This window comes from Oculina patagonica, chromosome 9, assembly GCF_052425735.1.
Source record: "Oculina patagonica isolate OP01 chromosome 9, crgOcupat, whole genome shotgun sequence".
Classification (NCBI taxonomy): domain Eukaryota; kingdom Metazoa; phylum Cnidaria; class Anthozoa; order Scleractinia; family Oculinidae; genus Oculina; species Oculina patagonica.
This window is the reverse complement of record NC_135766.1, coordinates 19,479,929-19,504,701: the sequence shown is the minus strand read 5'-3', so window position 1 is coordinate 19,504,701 and position 24,773 is coordinate 19,479,929. Positions and strand designations below refer to the sequence as shown.

The window sequence follows — 24,773 nt, the reverse complement described above, 5'->3', positions numbered from 1 at the left end:
TTTTTAAAATTCTAATGTGTGTGTATACCAGCTTGTAATACGTAAGTCCACACACCAGACAGCATTTATGAGAGAATTAGAGAAAGATTTAACACGGCTTTATCAAAATGACAAGTGGAAGTCGAGTACATTTTAAAGAAATCCACTCAATACACTCTTGACACTCGTTACGCCCGGTACGATCGGTACACTCGTTACATTCGTTACAATCGTTACCCTCGGTACATTCGGTACACTCGGAGACTGCTTGCAGGTATTTTCGTATTACAAATGCGAGCATCAAGTCGAGTTTTCGTGATTTCTTTCTCTTAAAATAATGCGCAAATGAAAACGAAACAAAAACCTTGTTCGATTATCAGCCACGAAGAGAAATATACCGCGGATAACATTTTATTAATTGCCATACTAAGAAACGTGACTGTAGGGATAACTAGTTTGCCTAAACGATGAGTTAACGAGTGTCCCAGGTTATTTGATAAGGTTGGCATCTTCTAAAATATAAACTACGTCAAAGTTTGGGTTGTTCTTATGCTAATGCAGGTTATTACCACAATTCTAAAAATGTTCAAGTATTTTCTCAATAAGCTAGGTAAAACTTCACCATTTGTCTGGCAATATAAAATTTGAGTGCGCAATAGAGTTAACAAATCGCACAAAGTTGTGGGAAACGAACTAAGACGATAATCAATAACATGTACAATAAAATCTCGATTTCTCGAACCTGCAAGGGAAGCGAAAATTGATTTGAGAAATCGAGAGGGTTCGAGAAACCGGGAGTAAACTTGCAGTGTTTGACTGAGTGAAGTATATTCAAGGGAAACGACTTTTGGCTCGAGTTATCGGGTGCTTTGATCGAGAAATCAAGAGTTCGAGAAATTTGGGATTCCACGAACAGCATTTAAAGAAGAACATGCTCTTGTTATTGAAAAATAAATCAGGAAGAAAGTCCGCGTTTCGATGAGTTGAAAGTAGATGAAAACCATGGAAACGCAAAAAGATTGTCTGTAGGAGAGATAAAATAGAAAACAGCTTTGTTTTGTGATACTCAGACTGTTATAAAGAGTAGTAGAAGAAGAACGTTAACCGGTAGAAACACAGTTCTTGTTCTTCCCGAACGTTCTGCGCTGTTCTTTCATAACGTCCACCTGTTTCCCAGAATTGAAATTATATCTATAAAAACACAGTGAATGTTTTCTGCTTCTTAAATATATAACAGTTTGGTGGCTGTTTTGATCGATTCTGCTGCTTTTATAGATTGGTTAATTAGTACAAACAATTTTGATTTGTATGCATATTTAATCGTGTCAAGTTTGTATTTAATATTTTAACAAAGGAAATGTCAGACTGACTGCTCTCTACCACTATCAGTAGCGTTCAAAACGTGACTGAGCTTGCTTGAAACAGGACCATGAAGTTACCTTTCCCCGTTTCCATCGATGGAGCAGTATTCTTGGGTGTGATTGCTCTACTCTGTCCTATTGTAAGTTGATATTAGTCGTTTAATTACACTACCTCAGATTTTTTCAGTGTTTTTAATTTTAAGGGTCAGGTTATGTAGATCTTACTATAGAGACGGAAACAAGACGAACTATCCTTTGTGGTGAGAGCGCTTGCCTCAAACCAATGTGGGGCATTGTTGGCTGAGTTGAGATCCCGGACCCTGCGTCAAATGTGGGTTGAGTTTATTTTTGGTTCTCGTCCTTGATCCGAGGATTTCCTTCGGGTTCTCCGCTTTTCGTCCCTCCACGATTACCAACACTTCCAATTCCAATTCCAATTCCAATTCGATCTGTAAACAGTGGATGAAGAGCCATGCATTCTGTGGATATGCCACCGCAGGTTCTCATTTTATTATTTTAGCAAGCGTTGAACACCGCACTATAAAAGAGATGAATTTTAAAAGAACTTTTAAATACGTTTGAAAGTTCGTCCGTTTTAAAAAGAAGGATAAAATTTACAGGACACTTATTTGTATGAACAGATTAGCCGTCTCTAGTTCAAGAACAACCAACGAGAGAAAGAGAAACTGTGGGTTATTTGATTTGCTATTGATCTGTTCATGAAAATTTAAACACACGCCGGGCCAGCAGAGCGCTTGAAGCTGCACCCTGTGAATAACGTTTTACTGTTTTATCCGATTGAGCTCACATTTTGCACAATGATTGAACTTTTTATCTCAAACAATCGTGTGATTTTGTTTTTTAAATTTAACGGTTTTTGGCGGGAAAATGACGTCACAGTGCTGAAGGAAAATTTTCATTTTATTGTTATGGCACAAAAAGTACATTGTTCTGAAAGACCTCGCTGAGATAAAATAAAATGCGAAAAAATTATTGAAAAAGCTCAATCCGCCTTGAAGATATAGAGTTTGAAAATTTGAATTTTCCGCCATTTCGTTACTATTTTTAGAAAATTTACAGAATTCAAATTATGCTCCGACTAGTCTTGGATCCTGTCGCAGTTTCGTTGTTTGTAAACTTGCATGTTAGTCTCTGTCGCAGAATTTAGTAAGCTTGATCCAGCAAGATTCAGCAATGTTGTTGTGTGTCGAGAATATCAATCTTTTGACTAAACAAGAACATTGAGAAGCTTGAGAAGCTTAAAATCGGGCGCTTTGCCTTGAAAGGCAGGGTTCAGTACAGCAGAAACCACGAAGCAGTTACTTAAGTTAAGCACTCAGTCCGACTGTGTTTGTGTAAGTCACAGGGCTTGCATGAGCTGTATTAGTGTGCATAATATAATATCTAGAACGTTGTCGAGATTGCATTATTACTTAAAGACATGATGGTTTCAATTTATAAATGTATCTCACACAATACAAATAAACGATTGAAGTAGACGAATAGACAATGTAAAGTTTTAAGACTTAGCAAAGTGCAGTGTATTGGTAATACTGTAAGGTGCGGTTTCACCTGAAGGTCGTGTGCTTTTCGGTATTTTCCAGGCATTGCACTTTGATGGGACAGTACTACAACTGTTTACCGGGGAACTACTATTGTCAAGAAAATGATCACAACTTGTTGATGAATGATTGAACATTTGTTTCATACCATTACTGTAATAGCAATTGATGAAGGCTTTTAGTCCTGAACCAAAGTATAAGGACTGGGAAATACTGAAACTCATTATCAGCCACCTTAAACGGAAATATCTTGTTGGTGTTTCAAGGAATCCAAGGAAACTTCACTCATCCCATGTATCTATGTATTGCGGTATTTTGTAATTTTTTGAGTGATTTTTGGGGATGTTTGGCAGGTGATAGTTTTTTTAAAAGAATTAGTAAAATTTAGACAACTAAGAAATATTGAAAATTTAATGTGAATTTAACATTGGAATTTGAAGTTAGAAATTGGCAGACGGACACCAAACAGCCCCGTGACATCCTGGAGTGTTTTTGCATGGGGGTCAACTGTGTGATGATGTTTCCATTTTTTTCTTCAATCCCCACTGATAAAGAACTGTTGTTGGTGTTATGTTGGTGTTATCACATGTCAAGCCTTTAACAAGGTATGAAAGAACACAAGGATTTAAATTATTCTGGTGCTCAATTTTTGCGTAACTAAAATTAATGTTACTCAAATTCCTGATGGATTCTGTCTTAAACTGTTACGAGCTTAGTATTTCCAAATTATTGCATGTCAATGTAAGGCAAGACAAGACATGCCTTGGTTCTTATGTAATTCTCTTAAAAACACATAAGATATTGACTATAATTTTGTCTGTGCTATGGCAATTCACAGTGGGGTGGTCTTGATGTGTCTTTAACTTGTGGACTGGACTGGACTAGTAAAACGCGGACTAGTAAAACGCGGACTTGTAAAACGCCTCTAGACACTTCGAATTCCTTGGCCACAATCATCTTACGGCTCTCTTCAATACATAATGTCTCAAAAAAACAGTAACCTCAGAAAGAAGTCAGAAGCAAATAAGGTCGAAAGACCGAATTTGAACATATAACGGCAAATGTTCTAATGTCACGAACGTAGGAGTCGTGTAGGCCCGTCACCTTTATTTACCACATACTGCCCCCAAATTAAAACAGTACCCTCAGAAAGAAGTCAGAAGCAAATAAGGTCGAAAGACCGAATTTAAACATTTAACGGCAAATATTCTAATGTCACGAACGTAGGAGTCGTGTAGGCCCGTCACCTTTATTTACGATTGACTGTTGATTTCTGGACGGGCCCCGTTCTACCTCGTGCGAGCAATAAAAACGACTGCACTCAACAGACGTCAAGTAGTGGAAAGAAAGAAACATATGCACACAACTCATAGCATCAATCCCGTTGTTTTAGTAGGGGTTTGCAGAACGAACATGTGCTATACTGCAAAAACATCTCCACGCTAAAACAGACCATAGAGTGCTCAAAAAAGCTAGAAATATGCCGTCGAAGAAACACACAAGAGCTTCAAACACAAATTGTTTCGCTCGCTAAACCGTTTAGTTTTATCCGATTTACAAGCGCTTGTTTTACAAGTCCGCGCTCTACAAGTCCGTGCTTAACAAGCCCTCGTTTTACAAGTCCGCGTTTTACAAGTCCGCGTTTTACTAGTCCGCGTTTTACTAGTCCGCCTTTTACAAGTCCGCGTTTTACCTGAGTCCGCGTTTTACTAGTCCGCGTTTTACAAGTCCGCGTTTTACTAGTCCGCGTTATACTAGTCCGCGTTTTACAATTCCGCGTTTTACTAGTCCGCGTTTTACTAGTCCAGTCCAGTCCTCGAAATACAGTATGCCAAAACTCCCCGCCCTCTAAAGATAAGTCCTTGACGGTTCTTGTCGTTTTTCGGTGCCTATATATTCATCTTCGGCATCTTTCTCATCCACCTCTCGTTCTGTCCTGTGTCTGTCATCACACGAAAGAAAAGCTGATTCTCAAAAAATCTGCCACAAAAGGAAATTGACAAAAACAATATGAAAACCATATATCGAAAGTTTCTTATTCTAAAATTTTATCATACGTCTTAATTCAGAGCTACAAAGAAGTTCCTCCTTTTGAGTTATTGATACTGTTCTTACAGTACCTCTTTCCACTAGCGAAATTTTACAAAATTCCTTCGCGGCGAAAAGGTAGCGCGAATCCAGAACAGACTCCAATCGAGAGTGGGTTAATTCTAGATTACTATTAATTAACTATTACAACATTCATTTTTAAAATAGTTTCCCAAGCCGACTAAGCTAACTAAACGTCGAGTGTATCTTTCAGTAAACAAAACATGCCGTTGTGACGCCGGAAATCCAGCTCACGCATACTATACCCCGTGACTCACGCAAACCTCCGACTTACGTGCTACTACAGTCATTCCTTTCTAAACATTTTTTTTTTGACCACCACCGTACCTTTCTACCCAAAAAACTCATGAAACCGCCCGGTTTTAACCTGTTTTAACCTTTCAAAAATTAGAGCGTTCGAAACTAAATAAGATCCGTAATCACAAACAACATACAGCCGTTTACCAGCACTCTTTAAAACTCCTGAAACCCTTCAAAATCAGGCAAAATAAATCTTTGAAATAACCTTTATCAAAGTTTCTAATCTTTTATTCAGTTCTATAAAATGCCTTTCATACACTACTGTCAAACAAAAATTTCAATTTCCTCAAAGTTTCAAGACAAAAGAATAACAAATATTTCGTGCACAATGTAATTTGATTAAGCCAACATTATCACGTCTAAAAATACTTCAAGCAATTCAGTGAAAACCCGTTTTTTTTTTTTCGTATCAACGAAAACCACTTTCGAATAATCAATACATGAAAATAACAATAAGATCAAAAGGAAGAAAGGAACCTTTCTAATTATTTGAAGACTTTCAAAGCCGTGATATTATGCATCCAATCCGCGATAAAATTTAATTACAACAAAATCCAAGTTCTCATTTTGAATTCCATTTTTTTCAGTTGATACCTTTATCCAACTTGTGAAAAATTCCATTCAAGTTCCTATTAATACTGTACATTCCCAATGTTTTGCTCAGGTCTTCAGAAGCGTCTTACTAACCAAATCTAAAATAATTCCAAAACATGCTGTACAAACATTCTACTCTTTGTGACAAACGACTTGACGACCAATTGTTCAGAAATGAAAATCGACACAGTTCTTGCTAAATAAAAAAAAAGTTTTACGGCGGAGTCAGGCTCAAAAAATATACCGCAAGATCACACCCCCATTCATAGTCAGAAACCAGCAAACCATCTAGTTTGCTAAAAAAAAAAAACACTGCGTGACATCAATGACGTTACCTTTTTCATTTACAAAAATAACTTTAACTTGTCAAAGTAAGTGCAATTTCACAATGGTGAATATCAGTACAGTATGGGGCCAGTTCTCGGCCACTTTGTGTTTAACGCGTTTTTTCACACTCCAGTTGAATCAAAAGAAAAAGGTATTTCCTTCAAACGATAGACTGATTCATGTGCTTTAAGTATCTTGAGTTTGATCGTTCAATTCGATATAGAAAGCTCACACGTCGAGTTTACGCGGAGGTAGGTGAATTTGCATTCCCAAAAAAGTTGTTTGTTTACGGCTCCAAATTCATGGATGTAGTTAAATTCGTATTTTATCCAAAAGCCCCCACCATACGAGCTAATTTTTGGCATGTGAAACGTAGAATAATTCAGCTTTCTGCTTTAGTTAACTTTTCGTTGAACCGTTGTATTTTTTGGTCTTAATTTACTTCGAAATTTTTTCTTGCGACGTTTGCGTATTTGCCAGTTCTCGGCCACCCTGCTCGCTATCACAGCTTAGCGCTTGGTTTTTAATATAATTTCATCTGCTGCTGCCAGAATGAAAGAAATAAATGTTTTAAAAATAAAGTTCAATCTTATCTCTAAGTTTTGAGCTGACTCTTGTCTTGTCTATTATTTCTACAACACCTAAATCTTTCAAGACCTTTTCACTGCAAAATAAACCATCTAAATGCACGGGTCACACAATGCGGTTTTGCCAGAACCTGCACATAGGCAACTAGGCGCGTTAAAATCCTTCTTTTCTAAAGTAAAACAAAGCATCATAAAAATAATTTGGGATCGATATAGTATAAATAGGTTTACAGAGTGATTTTATGACTGTGAAAATTAATTGAGCATTTTTTACAGATAATTACGGACAAGCTTTTTAGTGGCCGAGAACTGGGCCAAGGTTGCCGAGAACTGGGCCCACAAATGGAGCTTTTATTTTTATTATTGCTCGGGCAAATTAATTTTTGACCGGTCGATAGCTTTACACCAAAAAGCTGAATAATGTAGCTAGCTCTGGGAGAAATTTCAAGTTCCTGCAGTTCTTCTGAGGTAAGAAATACAAGTTTACGTCAAAAGTGGCCGAGAACTGGGCCAAGGTGGCCGAGAACTGGGCCCACAAATGGAGCTTTTATTTTTATTATTGCTCGGGCAAATTAATTTTTGACCGGTCGATAGCTTTACAACAAAAAGCTGAATAATGTAGCTAGCTCTGGGAGAAATTTCAAGTTCCTGCGGTTCTTCTGAGGTAAGAAATACAAGTTTACGTCAAAAGTGGCCGAGAACTGGGCCAAGGTGGCCGAGAACTGGGCCCACAAATGGAGCTTTTATTTTTATTATTGCTCGGGCAAATTAATTTTTGACCGGTCGATAGCTTTACACCAAAAAGCTGAATAATGTAGCTAGCTCTGGGAGAAATTTTAAGTTCCTGCGATTCTTCTGAGGTAAGAAATACAAGTTTACGTCAAAAGTGGCCGAGAACTGGGCCCCATACTGTACTTTGCCCCGTAAGCTTTTTTCTCTGTCCTTCCGCCGAAGCAAAAAAACACAACCTGATTACACATTAACCCAAAAGTCGACCAAGTGTGCCTGCAACGATTTCCTGTCAAAACTAAAATGAAAACCATTGCGGTATGCGTCACCCGTAGCGGTTTTGTAGCAACCCCGAGCTATCCCCGTCTTTTTGGCCGCGCCAGGAGACTACGCTCTAGGACGACCAAAGGGTAAACCTTAAATCGGCCACGCCCGATTAATTAACTGCTGAAAAATTAACAGCTTTTATCCACTTTTTTTAAATCATTGTAGTAGCCGAAGCTTTGCTGCTCGAGTCGAACGAAAAACTTTATCTCATTAACTATCTGCTTGAATAGATTACCGCTGTAACCACAAACAGTATAGAGCGATTTTGTGGCCCGGGTTCGAATCCTGGACATGGGTTGATCATGAGTTTGCTGTTGCTTCTCGTCCTTGCTCCGAGAGTTTTTCTTTGGGTTCTCCTGTTTTCCTCCCTGCTCAAAAACCAACACTCCAGTTCAATCTGGAAACAGTGGATAAAAAGCCACTCTGTGGATATGCAACTGTAGATTCCTATTTATTATATATTATTTTTATTATTATTATTTACTACGCCAAGCGATTGGTTTAAAAAGCTAGCGCCTCTTTCTCAACCAATCAGAAGTAAAACCAAAACCAATCGTGACTCGCTCGCGCACGTTTTCTCGCGCTTCGCACCTACCCCAAGGTCTATGGGAGATGTATAGACCGTGTGACCTTTGTTTAGCGTTGTGCGAGTGTTGTAATTTGAGCGTCACGGCGGCCGTTGCGTAACAGCGAAATGGTATAAGGATTTGTATGGAAAATAACGAATCCTACGTTAATTCAAAAATGCGAACAAGTTTTTAATAAAAAAACCTACCTAAAGTCCTCTGTCTGTTTTTCTTTCTCCTATGTAGTTTTTGGAGCGATTTAGTGCGATTCCAGTGAGTTAGAGTTCCATTACCTTCCTCTCTAACATAGAATGTATGTACTTGCTTCGAGTTTTGCTTGGTTCACTGGAGCAGAGTAATTACTTTGGTTTTGGCTTTAAGAAGCAATCAAAAATTGCTCTACTTTGCAGCAGTTTACAAAATTAGTTTGTTTCCTGAAAGGCAAATAACTGTCGAAGAGCGGAACGGGTTTTACTAGTTGGAAAGCTGATCCATTTGGGCAAACCAGGATATAAACCAAACATGGCAATACTATTGCTTCTAGCAAGTCGGTAAATCAGAGTATTTATAATAAAAGCCCTCTAAGAGGACATGTGGTTACGTCTCTGTAGTAAATAACAACCGACAATGATGAGAGAGGAGTTGTATCTTTAGGGTTATGGGAGAGTACCTTATTGGTACTTATTTCGCAGGTGCTAAATTTCGCAATTTTGAAGAGACAGTATTTACCGGTGTTTCATTTTCGCGATTTGGACAAAAATATGTTACAAACATTGAAAAATGTCAAAAAACGTAAAAAAATATGTATTGCGGGTGTTCATTTCGGTTGACCTTCAATGCACTCTAGTACGTCTTTTACTTAACAGCTCTTTGTGTGGAAAACACAATTTGTACTTAAAACTGATCACCTGTAATTCAAATGAACTGGTTTCTAGTGGCGGTGCAGTCACCCGTGGTGCGATCCACTATGGGTTCGAATCCACAACTTCACGTTGTCTTTGTTTTTTTTTTGTTTTTTTTTTTTTTACATTTTCTTTTGTCTCATTTTCTTTTTCTAAGTGTCTAGTGAAATTATTGCATTTAGCCCAGCATGCATGTCCTGAGAACTCCATTTCAAGTTCGTAGTTTGGGTAAATTAAAGTCTTGCGAATTTCTTCCGTGACAAACGACCCGGATACGAAGACGTTAAGACTTCGATGTCCACTTCTTTCTGCCGTTGAGTATTCTTCAGATTCATTTCCTAATTCTAGATCTTTTCTAGACTTCAAAATATGTCTTTTAATCGTTAACAGAGAAAAAACATTGCCTTGAAGGGCCTACAACTCCTCACAACAGACGCCATTTTCTTTGTTTGGTCAACCATGCGTGAGTAATGGACATGGGAAAACGAGCCTGCGATTCTGACAACGTGATAAAAGGAAGAAAAATTCCGTGTGCTGCGTGGCACTTGTAAGAGAACAAAAGTTAAAAACAAAGTTCTTACTACATGAGTATTAAGTGCCTTTCGAAAAAAATTCAATGTTCCATATGTTTCGGGCTCAGCCCTTCTACTTCTTCCACTAAAGAAGAGTTATGACAACGTGGCGGTCAGCAGTAACACCTATGAAAAAAAAAAAACTTTCGGACTTACTAACAGACCCGATGGCATAGTCGGTTACTGAAGTAACCACCAAAAAGGAAACAAATGGATGAATACGAGCGCTTATGTCACTTCTTGTCTTTCTATCACTGAAATTAATACTCTCTTTTGTTTGCCTGTCTCGTAGGCTAGTTGTGATAAGGATGTCCATTGCAAGGGTTGCTCCCATGAGATCCAATGTCCTCATTCAGCAAGTTCGTCGGACGTTTGTAAAGTACAGGTGAGTACGTCAGTTCCTCCTGGTCAGTTCGTGTTTTTAGTTCTCTGCGCTAATAAGCTGTTTCCGATATTTTGATACTCCACAGGTACCCCAAGCTCTATGGGAGATATGGACCGTGCGACCTTTGTTCAGCGTTGTGCGAGTGTTGTAATTTGAGTGTCACGGCAGCCGTTGCGTAACAGCGAAATGGTATAAGGATTTGTATGGGAAATAACGATTCCTGCTTTAATTTAAAAATGCGAACTAGTTTTCAACAAAAAAAACCCTACCTAAAGTCCTCTGTCTGTTGTTCTTTCTCCTAAGCGGTTTTTGGAGCGATTTAGCGCGATTCCAGTGAGTTTTAGTTCCATTGCCTTCCCCTCTATATATCGAAGAAGGCAATGGAACTAAAACTCACTGGAATCGCGCTAAATCGCTCCAAAAACCGCTTAGGAGAAAGAACAACAGACAGAGGACTTTAGGTAGGGTTTTTTTTTATTAAAAACTAGTTCGCATTTTTAAATTAAAGCAGGAATCGTTATTTCCCATGTAAATCCTTATAATTTCGCTGTTACTCAACGGCCGCCGTGACACTCAAATTAAAACACTCACACAATGCTGAACAAAGGTCACACGGTCTATATAATATCTCCCATAGAGCTTGGGGTACCTGTGGATACTCAGATCACTATCCGACGGAAAACATCCACACTACATCCCATTTTGATAGCTAATATCATAGGTGACAAATTACTCCTTAATTATGGCGCGAAATTTTAACGTTAATTTATAATTTCACATGTGAAATTATAAAATTGCCATGGCAACGTAGTTAGCGGCAAGATGGCGTCCGAAATAAAAGATGTTTTAAAGCTTAAACTTTGTATATTTTCGCTTGAATTTCATCTTAGCCAGCTAGCCTTGGCCATGTAATAAAACTTGTGATGATATTTTATATTTCAAAACGTCAAAACGACTTCAAGACTTAAGCCAATTACTTAAATGGCATCGAGCGGATTTTTGAGCGTTTTACACGGGCGCCGTTTTCAGTTCATTCAAGACGAACTATGGTCATAATGTGAGAAATAATTGACAGTTGATTCATCTTTGAAACTTTTTGTCAACAGCAAAAAGGAATCTCTAAAAGGTTTTTTTTCAAAGACTAAAAAACTTGCGAACTTGAGCAAAATGTATGCTTTTCAAAGCTCGGAGTTTGCGATGCTGAATATACCAGTTAAAAACCTACGATTGCAAGCGTAATTTGTCACCTCTGATATTAAAATGTAATCAAATGGTATACTCGTTTCGGGCAACGAACGGAAAGCGGTTATTCGGCCTGAAGAAGAATTCTTTATTATTATGAATAAATGCAAAGTAAACATGCCCAGAGTCATACGTCTGGACTTACAATTTCATGTAGCATACTGCTATAAAAACAAATTACAAACTATTACAAAAGTATGAAAAACAATTAGATAAAATTGAAAAGGCATCTGTTTACGAAACAGCGTTTATCATCATGAAGGGGATGAGTACTATCAGTAGTTATCTTATCCCATAAGAGCCTATCTTTGGTTCTAATTGCTTCACTTATGGGTGTATATTTGCTGGTATAACCATAACGTAGAGCCCGCTTGCAAAACCTATCGATTTGGGAGAGATATTTACCATAGTAGGCACAAGCCTACATCTCAATCGCATAGGTGCAAAGTGACATTATAAGGCTGTCAAACAGCAGTGTAAGCTCTTGTAGTGAGTAGCTGTAGTATTTACAAACTCTTAGGATGTACAGTCTCTAGAACTCGCTTTAATTTGCTAAGCATATTTTCGAACTGAGTGTCCCAATAGGCCAATTCCGATATATTAATATTCTAACTTGGCTCCGAGGCTTGGGGAAATAAAACAAAAAAAATAATTTATTTATTTCTGAACCTCGACGTGATATCTTTTGTTTTATTCCCCCAAGCCTCGGAGCCAAGTTAGAATTTTAATATATCGGAAATGGCCTATTACATGGATCTTAATTGACTGTAACTCCTAACAGCTTTACAATGGCTACGCCAAGCGCAACAGGGTATCAGCGCTTAACCGTCGCGTAAACAAAAAGATCGGATAACGTATGACAAGCGCCACGACAAAGATCGACCATTTTAAAGTGTATATGACATGAAAAATATTTTCTGCTAATTTGAAAGGCCTTTCGAAATACAGAAGAATGGCGTTTTTCTTTTTGAAATATCTTTTTTCGTTTCAGAGATATTGACGTTTTTGTATTATGCAAATTAGATCAGTGATGACGTCACAAGATTTGACTCTAAAAATGGTAAAATACTGAATAAACAATATCTCTAAAACTATTAAAGCAGTGTTCTTGGAACTTGGCACCACAAATGTGCATCACAAAAGAAACAAAATGTTACTCTTAGGGCTGTTGCCATGACAACAGTTTTGCTGCTGGTGCTGTCTCAATAAAAACTGAAATTCCCAGTTTTTGTCTTAAACCAAGAACCATCTAGCGCAGCCAAACCAATGGTGTGAATTAAGGCAATATGGGAACTATGTCTGTTCTAAGCAGGACCCTTTGTCTCACTTTAGAGGTCAGATATGGGGATATTTGTCTTTTTGACAGAGAGAGACTGGAGCTGAAAGAGTTGCTATGGCAACAATACTAAGGGTGTCATTTTGTTCCTTTTGTGATGCACATTTGTGGTGCCAAGTTTCAAGAACACTGCTTCAATAGTTTTAGAGATATTGTTTATTCAGTATTTTACCATTTTTAGAGTCAAATCTTGTGACGTCATCGCTGATCTAATTTGCATAATACAAAAACGTCAATATCTCTGAAACGAAAAAAGATATTTCGAAAAGAAAAACGCCATTCTTCTGTATTTCGAAAGGCCTTTCAAATAAGCAGAAAATATTTTTCATGTCATATACACTTTAATATTCACAAAAGTCAAATTTGGCTCCTCTGCTCCCTGTTTGTTAGGCTCGCATCATACGAAATCTTGTCAAATAGTGTTCATCTAGTTATTTGACTTAGTTTAAGAGTCAGTCTACAGGGTATATAATATGTTATTAGATTGTCACATTATCAAATACATAGATTCAGCCGCAATACATCTTATTTAGTAAATAAAATTGCGTGCTTTTAGAGTACAGCTTAAAATTAACAAGCACGAGTAAATATAAAAAAAATGACTAACACGCGCACAACATGGCAAATGTAAATTGAAAAATTTACCAGTGCTTATTTTTTTAGTTTGCAAAAAAACCTTGTGATTTTGGCTAACAGAAGACAAGAACCTCGGGTCAATGCTATCCGGGCACAAAAATTGAAAACTGTCATTATATTCAAACGCTGATAAAAATAATTTGGTCAAGTGCATTCATAGCCTCTAGGAAACACTAAAACACATTACAAAAAAAACAAGATTTCCTAGTTAAATAGTCTAACAATACAACTGAGTCGCGTGTGAGTCTATCACTTTTCATTGACAAACACTGCTTTTAACCAATGAAATTCCTTTATTGTAGGATAAACTGATTTATCATCAGACTATGACGCCATCTTGGTTTGAAGGTCATGCATCTTTCATTGACGGTTATCATTCGACAACCGCTGACCTGATCACATTCAATCCAGGCTCAAAGGATAACGCCATTCTCTTAAAAGTTCCCTTGATTCCCTGTGGTGTCCTGAAAGATTGCACACAGCTGACAGTGGAAATTACAGTTGCAAATGACATCATGATCGGGCAAAACAATGATAGCGACATTAGATATGGCTTGTCAGATGGCACGAACTTTGTTGGATTCGAAGCTCCTGATAAAGGAGACTACAGTAAATACCCTCCCTGCTATGGAGTCGAAGGAACATCTGGAAAATCTTTGACGGATATCTCTTTTAAAAGAAAGGACGAGAAAAAAGTTGGCACTAACGCTTTCTACAGCGGTCACTTTTTCTTCACTTTCAAGTTAGATCAACGCTGGGGCTCGTGCTATACTGCACTACACTTTTTTGGGTTCTTGAAGACCGCTGGATACAACAACCGACTGAAGCTCAGCAAGGGACTAACTCTCGAGGTTTACAAAAGCGAGAAACGAGAGAGGGTCGGGATCAAGTTCATTAAGGTCGCCATCATGGAAGACTCTTCGTGTAAATAGCATCATTAATCTACTTTAAAACTTAACCAAAAGTGCCGTGTAGCATTACCCGATTTCACAAATCGTGTTTTGTAACGTCATAGACAGTGCAATGTCACGTGACGTATAATTATAATTACCTTCAATAGTAGTCGAGTATAAGTCAGGTTATATATAAATGTTACACCCAAGCCATTTAGTTGAGAAATAATGAGGACCTTTCAGGTCTGCTTGCCTCAGATTCTGATTAATGGCAATTGAAAGGCAAGCAATAAATAGCATTCAATTAAGAGATACAAATCTTTTAACCGTTCGAATTCTCGGGCTAAAAATATTACAACTATATTTTTTAACTGTCCGAACAACAGTCTCCAACGGGTAAAGTGAAAAAAAGGCTTTGAAGCAAAGAATCGAAAATACACGTGTTAAAAGAATACAATAGAATAAAATTGTAGAAACAAACTTAAGAATGAGAATGCTATATTGTCCTGGGGGATAAGCTAGATTTATTATCCACATTTGGAGTTATTATTGTATGTCAAGATTCCAACGTTTTAATGCGATAATTACTTTTGTTAATGATGGAGGCGTTTTTAAAGTTGGTGCCCGGGAGCCCTACAACTTTTCCCGTGGAACCTGGAGCCCACTGTTTTGCTGCCTGGAACCCCAATATTATTTTACTGCAGATAATGACCCTGGAAACGTTTACCACAGAGCCCTGTCACATCAACCGAACGTGGTTTATAAAATACCCTTTGCCGATTGTGATTGGTGCTATGTGAGTGAAACCGGCCGATGTTTTAAAACTCGCAAGAAAAAACATATCAGGAATGTCAAAACCTGTGTCGATGGCTTAAACGTTGCATTGCGAAACATGCGTGGTCATTCGACCATCGCATAGACTTTGACAATTCTAGCGTCATCGACAAAGGTTCTTTTTCGCATTAGCAACAACAACAACAACAACAACAACAACAAGTTTTATTTGCATGACTATAAGTAAGTATGGCAAAAGCGTACAACTAAACTAAAGCGAAACTTATAACAATAATAATCATATAATAAGAAGGAAAAAAGAAATTATGTATGTGTTATATTACTTTCATTCGATAGAAGATTATTTCGTAAGGATAAGCATTTCACAATGAACTTCATTAGTTGAGTATTTAAATAATAATTATCAGAATTCATTAATTTTTTGGTGGCTTGCATAGGTGTTATGTGAGGTGTTATAGGTGTTGATTCTCTATTTTTTGTAAAATTCATCTCCAAAACTACAGTATTTAGTACAATGGAAAAGTAAATGAACTTCGTCTTCAATTTGGTTTGAGTCACACGTAGGGCATAGTCCATTTTCCCTTGGGATTTGATCATATCTGCCAGTTTCGATCAATAATTTATGGTTACCTATTCTAAGTTTCACTGGTTCTTTCCTGTTACTTAGTTTTCCTGTAAGATCCAACTAGCAGGAAGGCGTATATTCTTTCTTAAAAGTGTTATAGAATTCTAATTTCTTAGAGTTTCGAATAGTGTGTTGTCAGTGTGAAATATACGTGAGTAAAAACTATTTTTGTTGGTGTTGTGAAGATCAGATACTCTCGGTTCCAGACCTTCTATCCAGCTGTCCGTGTTTTTAAATTCAAAATGGCTTCTACGCGTGCAAAAACGCGTAAATACTTAATAGACTGGGACAAATTCAGTAAAAGGCTGCTTTTAAAAAATTTTGTCGGCAAATTCGAGGAAAAGTTGGTAAACACACTTTTTTAAGTCAAAATTACGTGCTGAATACGAAAAAATTGTTTACCAAGCTGGATTTTGAGTTTTAGATCTCGAAATCAGGTTTAATAAAAACGGAACCAAATACCCGACATGGAAACGAGGCTGAACTGTTTTCCTTATTTAATAGCTTGTTTGGAATCGATTTTTTTCCAAAACAGCGAACTAAACTTGTCTTAATCTTTATAATATAATTTGATCTTGGTTTCTTAAATAATAGACAACACATTAATACAATTTTCTTATTATTTGGTGTTTTTGTTTTGTTGCGCGCGGAGCAAAAAACGCTTTTTTGCATTCGAGAAATTTAAGCGTCAAAAATATATATTAAATCTACAATGTTCTAGGTGATGTAATGTATATGAAATGATTCATATATGAACTGCGGATGTATATGAGAGTGATAAATGATCGTCGCAGTGAATTTCCAATTCAAGCAATTGGAATAAAGAAGCCTGAAAAAAAAAATTCAGGGCTTCAACGGGATCCGAACCCGTGACCTCCGCGATACCGGTGCGATGCTCTACCAACTGAGCTATTGAAGCCACACATTGGGAGCGAGGTCAATTGTGAGTTCATATTTTCCCGTGAGAGGAGTGAAATGATGTAATGTATATGAAATGATTCATATATGAACTGCGGATGTATATGAGAGTGATAAATGATCGTCGCAGTGAACTTCCAATTCAAGCAATTGGAATAAAGAAGCCTGAAAAAAAAAAAAAAACAGGGCTTCAACGGGATCCGAACCCGTGACCTCCGCGATACCGGTGCGATGCTCTACCAACTGAGCTATTGAAGCCACACATTGGGAGCGAGGTCAATTGTGAGTTCATATTTTCCCGTGAGAGGAGTGAAATGATGTAATGTATATGAAATGATTCATATATGAACTGCGGATGTAAATGAGAGTGATAAATGATCGTCGCAGTGAATTTCCAATTCAAGCAATTGGAATAAAGAAGCCTGAAAAAAAATTCAGGGCTTCAACGGGATTCGAACCCGTGACCTCCGCGATACCGATGCGATGCTCTACCAACTGAGCTATTGAAGCCACACATTGGGAGCGAGGTCAATTGTGAGTTCATATTTTCCCGTGAGATGAGTGAAATTTGACTGCGAGAGATCCATGGCAGGGGTTGTGTACAGTTTTCAAAGTTAACATTTAAAAAATGGAAGAACGGGTGAATGTATTATTATGAGTGTATTATTTGCCAGGAGTCAAAAAAGGATATCCTGTTCAGACACTGCAAACACAGAAACAATCGACAGGATATTGAATGCAGCTGAAACGAACACAGCAGAGGAATTAAAATGGCACAAGAGCTGCACGCAAAGTATACTGATAAGGGTAAGATAAGTAGATATATCGGTATCTTAGGTCCACGAACCGTAGAGCGTGCCCTCGCAGGCAAAGATTACAACAAAGCTACCCGAGTTCACAAGATCACTCTTCAGGCAATGTGGCAATTTCTTCTGCCGCAACTTTTGGCCCATATAGAAGAGAAAGGCAACGAACTGAAACAAAGTCTTGAGAAGCCTGTTCAGTCAAAAACGGAAGGAGAGTTTTTGAATCTGCTTGATCTACTATCATCTGGTAGGTACGTACCGCGAACTACTACCATCATTCATCGCAGTGAAGAAGGAAAAGAATCCTAATCTCCAGTACTGGTTGCAGTACATGGAAATGGTCCGTATCCTTCTGCTGTTTATCAGAGCTCAAAGAGAGGGAAATTGGGACCTACATCTTTATGCCTTTCACAAGATGCTGCCATTTTCCCATCGCTATGATCATACAAATTATGCACGATGGGGCCCTGTGTACCTTGCGCAAATGAAGCAGCTCCCAGAAGAGGTACAGACCATGTTTGACAAGGGCAACTGGGGCATGAAAGTTTCCTCTTGGCAATTTAATCAGTTCGATCCAGACCAAAGTCAGGAGTGGCTCAATGGTACCGGAAAGAAAGGCGGAGGGATAGTTGGCATTACGAGGACGACAGCAGTGCTGTGTAGATGGACTCTGTCGTTTAACCTTCGCGCGCATATTGCTGCATTAACAAGGAAGATGTACCATTTAAATTCTCATGACAATCGACACTAGTAGTAGATGGTCAAGCATTAGTCATGGGTCTGGGACGTCCTTCAGAGTGTAACACTTTTGATGATCTCGCGGATAAATTTGTGAAAGCTGTTCTTGTCTCTGAAAAGGATCTTGATCGAATAGATGTAACATTTGACAGATACAGGGAGTCATCAATCAAGTGCGCAACTTAAAAGAAGCGTTCTCCAGGCCACGTGCCCATTAGAAGAGGCCTGGTCAACATTTCTGGCTCTTGATGAAAACAAGGTTGATCTTGCACACTTTCTCCCAGAAAAGCTAATTGCAGGAGCCCCAGCCGATAAAATCATTATTGTTGGTGGCGGATTCGAGGAAGAAGATACAAGTGTTCCCGCTCGAACATCGACAGCAGAGGCCTTAAAGGTTTCCATTAAGAGGTGGACACTCGAATAATTCGACATTGTGTACACTCAGATGCAGAGTTCCTTGTCGTCTCATCCCAAGACACGGATGTCTTTCTCCTTTTAGTTTCTCACTTTGATAAAATGTCCTGCAAGCAGTTGTGGATGAAAGCTGGGACGTCTAAGAAGCCCAATTCACACGATTCGTGGGAATGTGAAAAGAAAAATTCCTGAGGTGGAAACCATTCTCTCCTTTCATGCAATAACCGGCTGTGACACAGTCTCCTACTTTGCTGGCCACAGCAAGAAAACATTGTGGAAGACCTTCACAGACCGTCACATGCTCCTGAAAAACTTAGGAAATGGAGATCTGGATGATTCCACCGTGAGTTCGTTGAGAAGTTCATTTGCGGAATCTATAAAGTAACTGACGGGTACTCTCAATGGCTGTCGTTGGAAATTTAATTGTTAAAAACAAAATTTACTAGTTATCCTTGACCTTGCCCTTCAAGTCAAATCATGTACACCAATGAAGAGGAACTCGTTTGATGCCAAGACATGGTGGTATCAGAGCAAACGGACTGTAAAGTGGTTACAGGCCAACTGACGCAGAGAGTTGCAACGAAGCGCGCACAACGTTGTTTTCTAAATGTCGGTCACCAGAAGCTTTTCCCCCGACGAGTGATGCAGCGCGATGGCATATTCAAAGGGCGCACTTCCAAGCAATGGTATGCAAACAGGCGCATGTTACACAACCCACCATTCCATTCCCCGAGTGTGGGACTGCCATGCACAGGAGCATGCAAATGTAGAAGTGCTGCTGCCAAATAATGTTAGTGGTGGTGTTATTGGAAGCCAAGAACAGTAAATGGTACAGTAGAGTAAAACAATTTAGCACCTTAAAGTATTTTTATTTTTAGTATATGTTGATCAAATAGCTGACGTGGAAACGCCAGTCACGTGACCAAAACTCACAATGGAGTCACGTTAACTTAATTTAAATTTATTCACTTGCTCTATTTTCATAAGCTAGAAGAAAACAATTAGGGCCGGTTATTTAAACGAAGTTTAGACCGCGGCTAAGAAAGTCATCGTCTAAATCGGGATTTAGCCTGCGAATCCAATTATTTAAACAACATTTATCATAACCTGCGTCTAGATGAAGTTTAACCGTTGACTAACAAACAATGACAAGTTAGACCTGCTCCTGAGTAGGTTTTAAACGTCGTTTAACTGTTTATTTTCACTGATTCTAGCCCGTTGCAGTCAACTTGTTTCTTGATTTGTATTTTGTATGCGCTCCCCGAACCTCCGAGCTGGTTTAAAGAGATATTTAATTCCATTTGTTTCATTTCCTTTAAAAAACACAAGTACAATTTCTTGCAAATATTTCCACACAGCTCTATACTACATTGTGTAGCAAGAGGGCATTTTGCGTGCGCATGCGTGCAACCGCTGTACAAAGACCGCGTGATCTTGGGAATAAAAATGGCGCGGAAGATTCAAACTTTGTTTTTTGTACTGTTTATCGTCACATAATTTAATATAGGCCTAAATTTCGCTAAGAAAAAGTGTTTGTGTGTGGCAAGGCTCTTATAAAGCAGATTTTCTGGCCAGCTTCGGGATCGTTGTTGCAAATAATGGGAAAATATGTGGGACAGGTAGGAAAGCCTTCACCGACAAAAATTAAACAGGCCGTAAAAAGAGGAAAACATTTATCCGTGTGCTGGAGTGTGATATATTAGGATCAAAACTTCACATCAAATCAATTGCTGTAATACAGGCAGAGTGCGAGCAATATTATAGCTTGTCGGGAGATTTTTTGCCTAAAGGGACGGCCACCAAAGAAAAGGGTTTTCCCTGAGGGGAACGACATGTTTGGGTGTTCTGCACATGATAATGCAGCTCACTGATGACTCCAAAGCAAAGCCAACTTGCCCTCGACTGGCAAACAGGGTTTCCTGGAACAAGAACTGCAGTTCTTTAAAACACATTTAGGCGACACAGAAGTAAAACAGCCTTTATAACAGAATGAACATCAAACTTAATGAAATAAACGTTGAATGAAAAATTGAAAATAACATTGTTTATAGTTAAAAATTATTTCTTAAGACATTTTATACAGCAGTTATTAGAACGTTTCTGAAAAATATATATATAGCTTGTTCGTTTCATGCTATTTTTTGACTGGTGATCAAGGCTAGATTTTGATAAAGGAGCCAAAAATGTACTAATTAACATAGTAAAATGTAAACAAATAGTCTACCAGCAAAGAATTACCATAACACTTTAAAATTAAGACCGATCGCAGTAATTATTTTCTTGTTCAACAGAATAATTGTGGTATCATCGAAATGTGAAGTTATTTTGACCAATGCTCACGTTTAAGGAAATAATCACAAACGATAGTTTCTCTGTTAGGATAAACCAGCGAGAACGTACGTTAAAGAAAGCTAAAAATTTCCACAATTGACCATTTTTTAACGCTACCTTCGCAGCATTAGACGATAGTTTAAGTAATTCAGGCTCCATATATCATCGGTAGACGCTGGAGATCAAGGCTAGATTTTGAGATATTTGCATTGTGAGAACGACTAAATTGTAGTTTTATGACAAATCTGAACTAAATCATGACCACTCGCTCAAACCCGGGATACTTGATTATAACATCGTATAGTTAAAATTGCTGTTTTATACTTTAGTACTAAGTAGCCGTAGCGCTTTGTCCGTTTAGATCTTCCGGCTATTAAAAACATGGGCAAGGTATTTAGGTTCTCGACATTCGGTCGCCATTTTGTCCACGTGCAATGTTTAATACACATAGCCAAAGTCGATCAGATAAACAGCACGCCGACACCAAACTTTGCTTGTTGTTGTCAGAAGATAAAGCAAGGACTCTTAGTATTGTATACGGCAAGGAAACTTAAAACACGTTTCATTTTGAGCTAGAAATTAGGCCATAAATTGTGGAAAATATGTAAACAATCGATAGCAGAACTTCTCTGTCGTGCGCACTAGTCCATATCGACGCATGCGCACGCAAAATGCCCTCCTGCTACATTGTGTATGCAGTCCTTTTATTAAAAGAAAACAACAGCAAGACAATAGTGTTCCTTTGGGAGTAAAACGCATGCATGATGTCAAAACAATAGCTACACTCGTTAGACGTCGTCTAAACGTGGTCTTCGTGAACTTCGGCTCATCGGCGTTCAAATAATGCAATTTAGACTCCGGTTAGCCATAGTTTATGGAGTGGTCGTCTAAACCTCGATTTAGCCTTAAACCACGTCTAACTTAGGCTTTGTTTAAATAATCGGCCCTTACAGTTTCAACTCCTTTTTCGCTGTTTCGACGACTTTTGTGCACCTCCCTTCACGTAATTACGATATAAACTCTAGCCTCGTTTTCAAGAGTTACGTGACCAGATGACCACGTGATCAACATGTCGTAGACACAGAGGGCGCGATCCATTGGACCAAAATTTTCGGTTTGAATTTTCGAAATTTTCATCTGTCAAGTGGAACGGTATTTTCCACTTGAATCGGCCAGGCTAGTTCCATTCCCGCAAACAGTAAAGAAAACTGAAGATATTACTCCCTCTTGATAAATTCTGAAGCCATCTATCCTTTCACTTAGCTCAAAAACGTAGCTCCACGCTTTTTTAAACGTAAAGAATGCGAAAAGTTTACACTGGAAACACATACGTCTGCTTTTATGACATCTACGGAAACATTTGGATGCACAAGATGTGCTCTTATCGCATTCGTTTAAGACAATTATACGTGGTGTGCACGTATTTTCGAACTGCTTACCAAAGCTTGCTAAGCACACGTGTTCCAATAACGCAGTTTATAAGCTGTCTGCCGCAAGAAGACAAGACGAACACTGATCAGTGTCGAGCAGCTGGAATGACCGCCATGTCGAATTTTGTCGATTTCCGGGTTGGGAAAAACTGGGCCCGAGCATAAATTGGCGAATGGAACAGGATTTTCCGAGAATTCCGATTTTCCGGAATTTGAGGACAACCTCCAGAAGTTGACCAAAATTTTCGAAACGAGTTTCCGGAAACTTTCTGTTCCATTTGATTTTGTACCGGAATTTCCGAAAAATTTGGTCCAATGGATCGCGCCCCAGAAGTTGACCAAAATTTTCGAAACGAGTTTCCGGAAACTTTCTGTTCCATTTGATTTTGTACCGGAATTTCCGAAAAATTTGGTCCAATGGATCGCGCCCTGTAATACCCGACTGATCGCAGCAAGTTAAATTTATAGGCTTACGACCGAGGGAAAAAGATTGAAGAAAGTTCTTTTGCAGCAAAGGAACGTGCAGCAAAACAAGGAAAACGCGAAGGAATCGAAAGTGAATCCGCAACGAGACAAAAAGTTTGCTTTAATCCAACCAAACCCGACCCGTGCGAGTGTAAATGGTGTAGCACATAAAGAAATGACGGAGTCTCACGTTGGTAGCAAGGTTAGAATTCTGCCAAAAACAATGCAGCCTCTTCCAGCCGCTGAACCAAGCAAAGGAGTGCTAAAACCGGCAAAATCTGGTCTACGTAATAGTGAGGTTTGTAAAGTTGCAAAATGATGTGAACTTTTCAAATTTCATTGTCTGACTTTGCTTTATATTGTACACAGTTTATATTAAATAAAGCTGTTCTTTATTAAATTGACCAGACGTTGTGTTTATTGTTACTAACCCTTATGAACTGTTGTTGTTATGCTGAATAACAAAAAAATGCATGAAGATCAGCAGTTCTTGAGGGAACTGTCATGGAAATCATGGCAGTTAGTAAATTTGTTGAGTTTTATTCTTTACAAGTTTGATAACTGAGTAAGCTCAGTAAGACAGGATTTAATGTCATTTGACTGGTATTAAAGTATGAAAATGCAAAGTATCTTATGAGCAAGTCTGAACTTAATCAGCAGAGGAATGATTATATTATCCTTGTTGCAAAGAAAAAAATCAAACTGGTTGAAACATTTGCAACCAAAGAGAAAATTTAACCCAAAAATATAAAATCATTTCTGTTATTGCACCCTCTATTTATGTCATGGGCTTAAAATGTATTCAGGTTAGTTATTGGGTAGCCTCGGGTTAATTTGAGTTTCCATCATGGTCCACTACTTTGGGCAGCAGTCATTCTGCTGGTAAAATTCTGCTTTTTGAGCAAGATATGAACTGGATTAAGAAAAATCAGTATCACAAAATTATTATTAAGACATGTCAATTATCATATCAAAATAATAACAAAGGAAAAGCATAGATCCAGAGGAATATGAAAGGGAAAAATGGGATGCTTGTTGTCTTGCTTTGCCTAGGGTGAGAATGATAGATTTAAAACCTTGCTTGTGTTTAATTCAGCAGGGTGTCAAGTGACAAATGACATTCAAAAAATAGGAAAGACAGTGGCAAAAAATAGTAATTCTCACCCTTTCTCCATGTTTTAACTTTCACTTGACAATTCCAACCCGGGACTCTACGGTGACTCCACCCAAAAGGGGTACCTTTTTCATGCTGTAGGTACATATAAGTGAAGGGATTTCATGAGTTTTCTGTCAAAAATATTTAATGAAAGGGTAGGAGTTTGGACCTTGGGGCATACAAAATATGTTTGAGTAACCTTCCCCCACCCCACCAAGATCCCAACAGCCCCCCCCCCCCCCCCCTCCCCTTCTGTATTTAATATTTAACAGACAGAATGACATATTTTGTATCCTCGATGTAATTCACACAAATAAACAGGGCAGGAAAAATGTTTTGAAATCCACTTGCCTAGTGGGCCAGAAAATTTCAGTTTTTGTTGCTTGCCCCCACTTTAATATTATTTCTTATAATCACTCTGAATCATAAGACTGCTGAGGCTTATTTCACTTGCCCACTGAGACAACAAAGCTCTTTTTTACCTGCCCAAGAGCAATATTTACTTGCCACAGGCAATAAGAACTGGAATTTTTCAGCGCATGCCCTGATGCTCTGGCATTGCCATATGAGCAAAAACTACCAATATCAACTCATCTGCAGCAATTGCCAAATTACTGTGGACCCTAAAAATCCAAAAAGGGGCCCCAAAACTGAAAAGCAAAAATCCTTCCAGTAGTATTAAGCCCTC

The 24,773-nt window shown here is 38.4% G+C and overlaps 1 protein-coding gene and 1 long non-coding RNA gene across 2 annotated transcripts in view; one reads left to right on the top strand and one right to left on the bottom strand.

Annotated features, from left to right (window-relative positions):
• The window catches only part of LOC144666468 (uncharacterized), a 220,111-nt gene that overhangs the window by 109,009 nt on the left and 86,329 nt on the right, over positions 1-24,773 (bottom strand). The window lies entirely within an intron of this gene.
• Positions 1,339-15,439, top strand: LOC144666415 (uncharacterized). The gene is made up of 3 exons (XM_078527846.1): positions 1,339-1,480; positions 10,208-10,300; positions 13,817-15,439. Exons 1-3 carry the CDS (start codon positions 1,409-1,411, stop codon positions 14,444-14,446), a joined length of 795 nt encoding a protein of 264 aa, XP_078383972.1. The 5' UTR covers positions 1,339-1,408; the 3' UTR covers positions 14,447-15,439.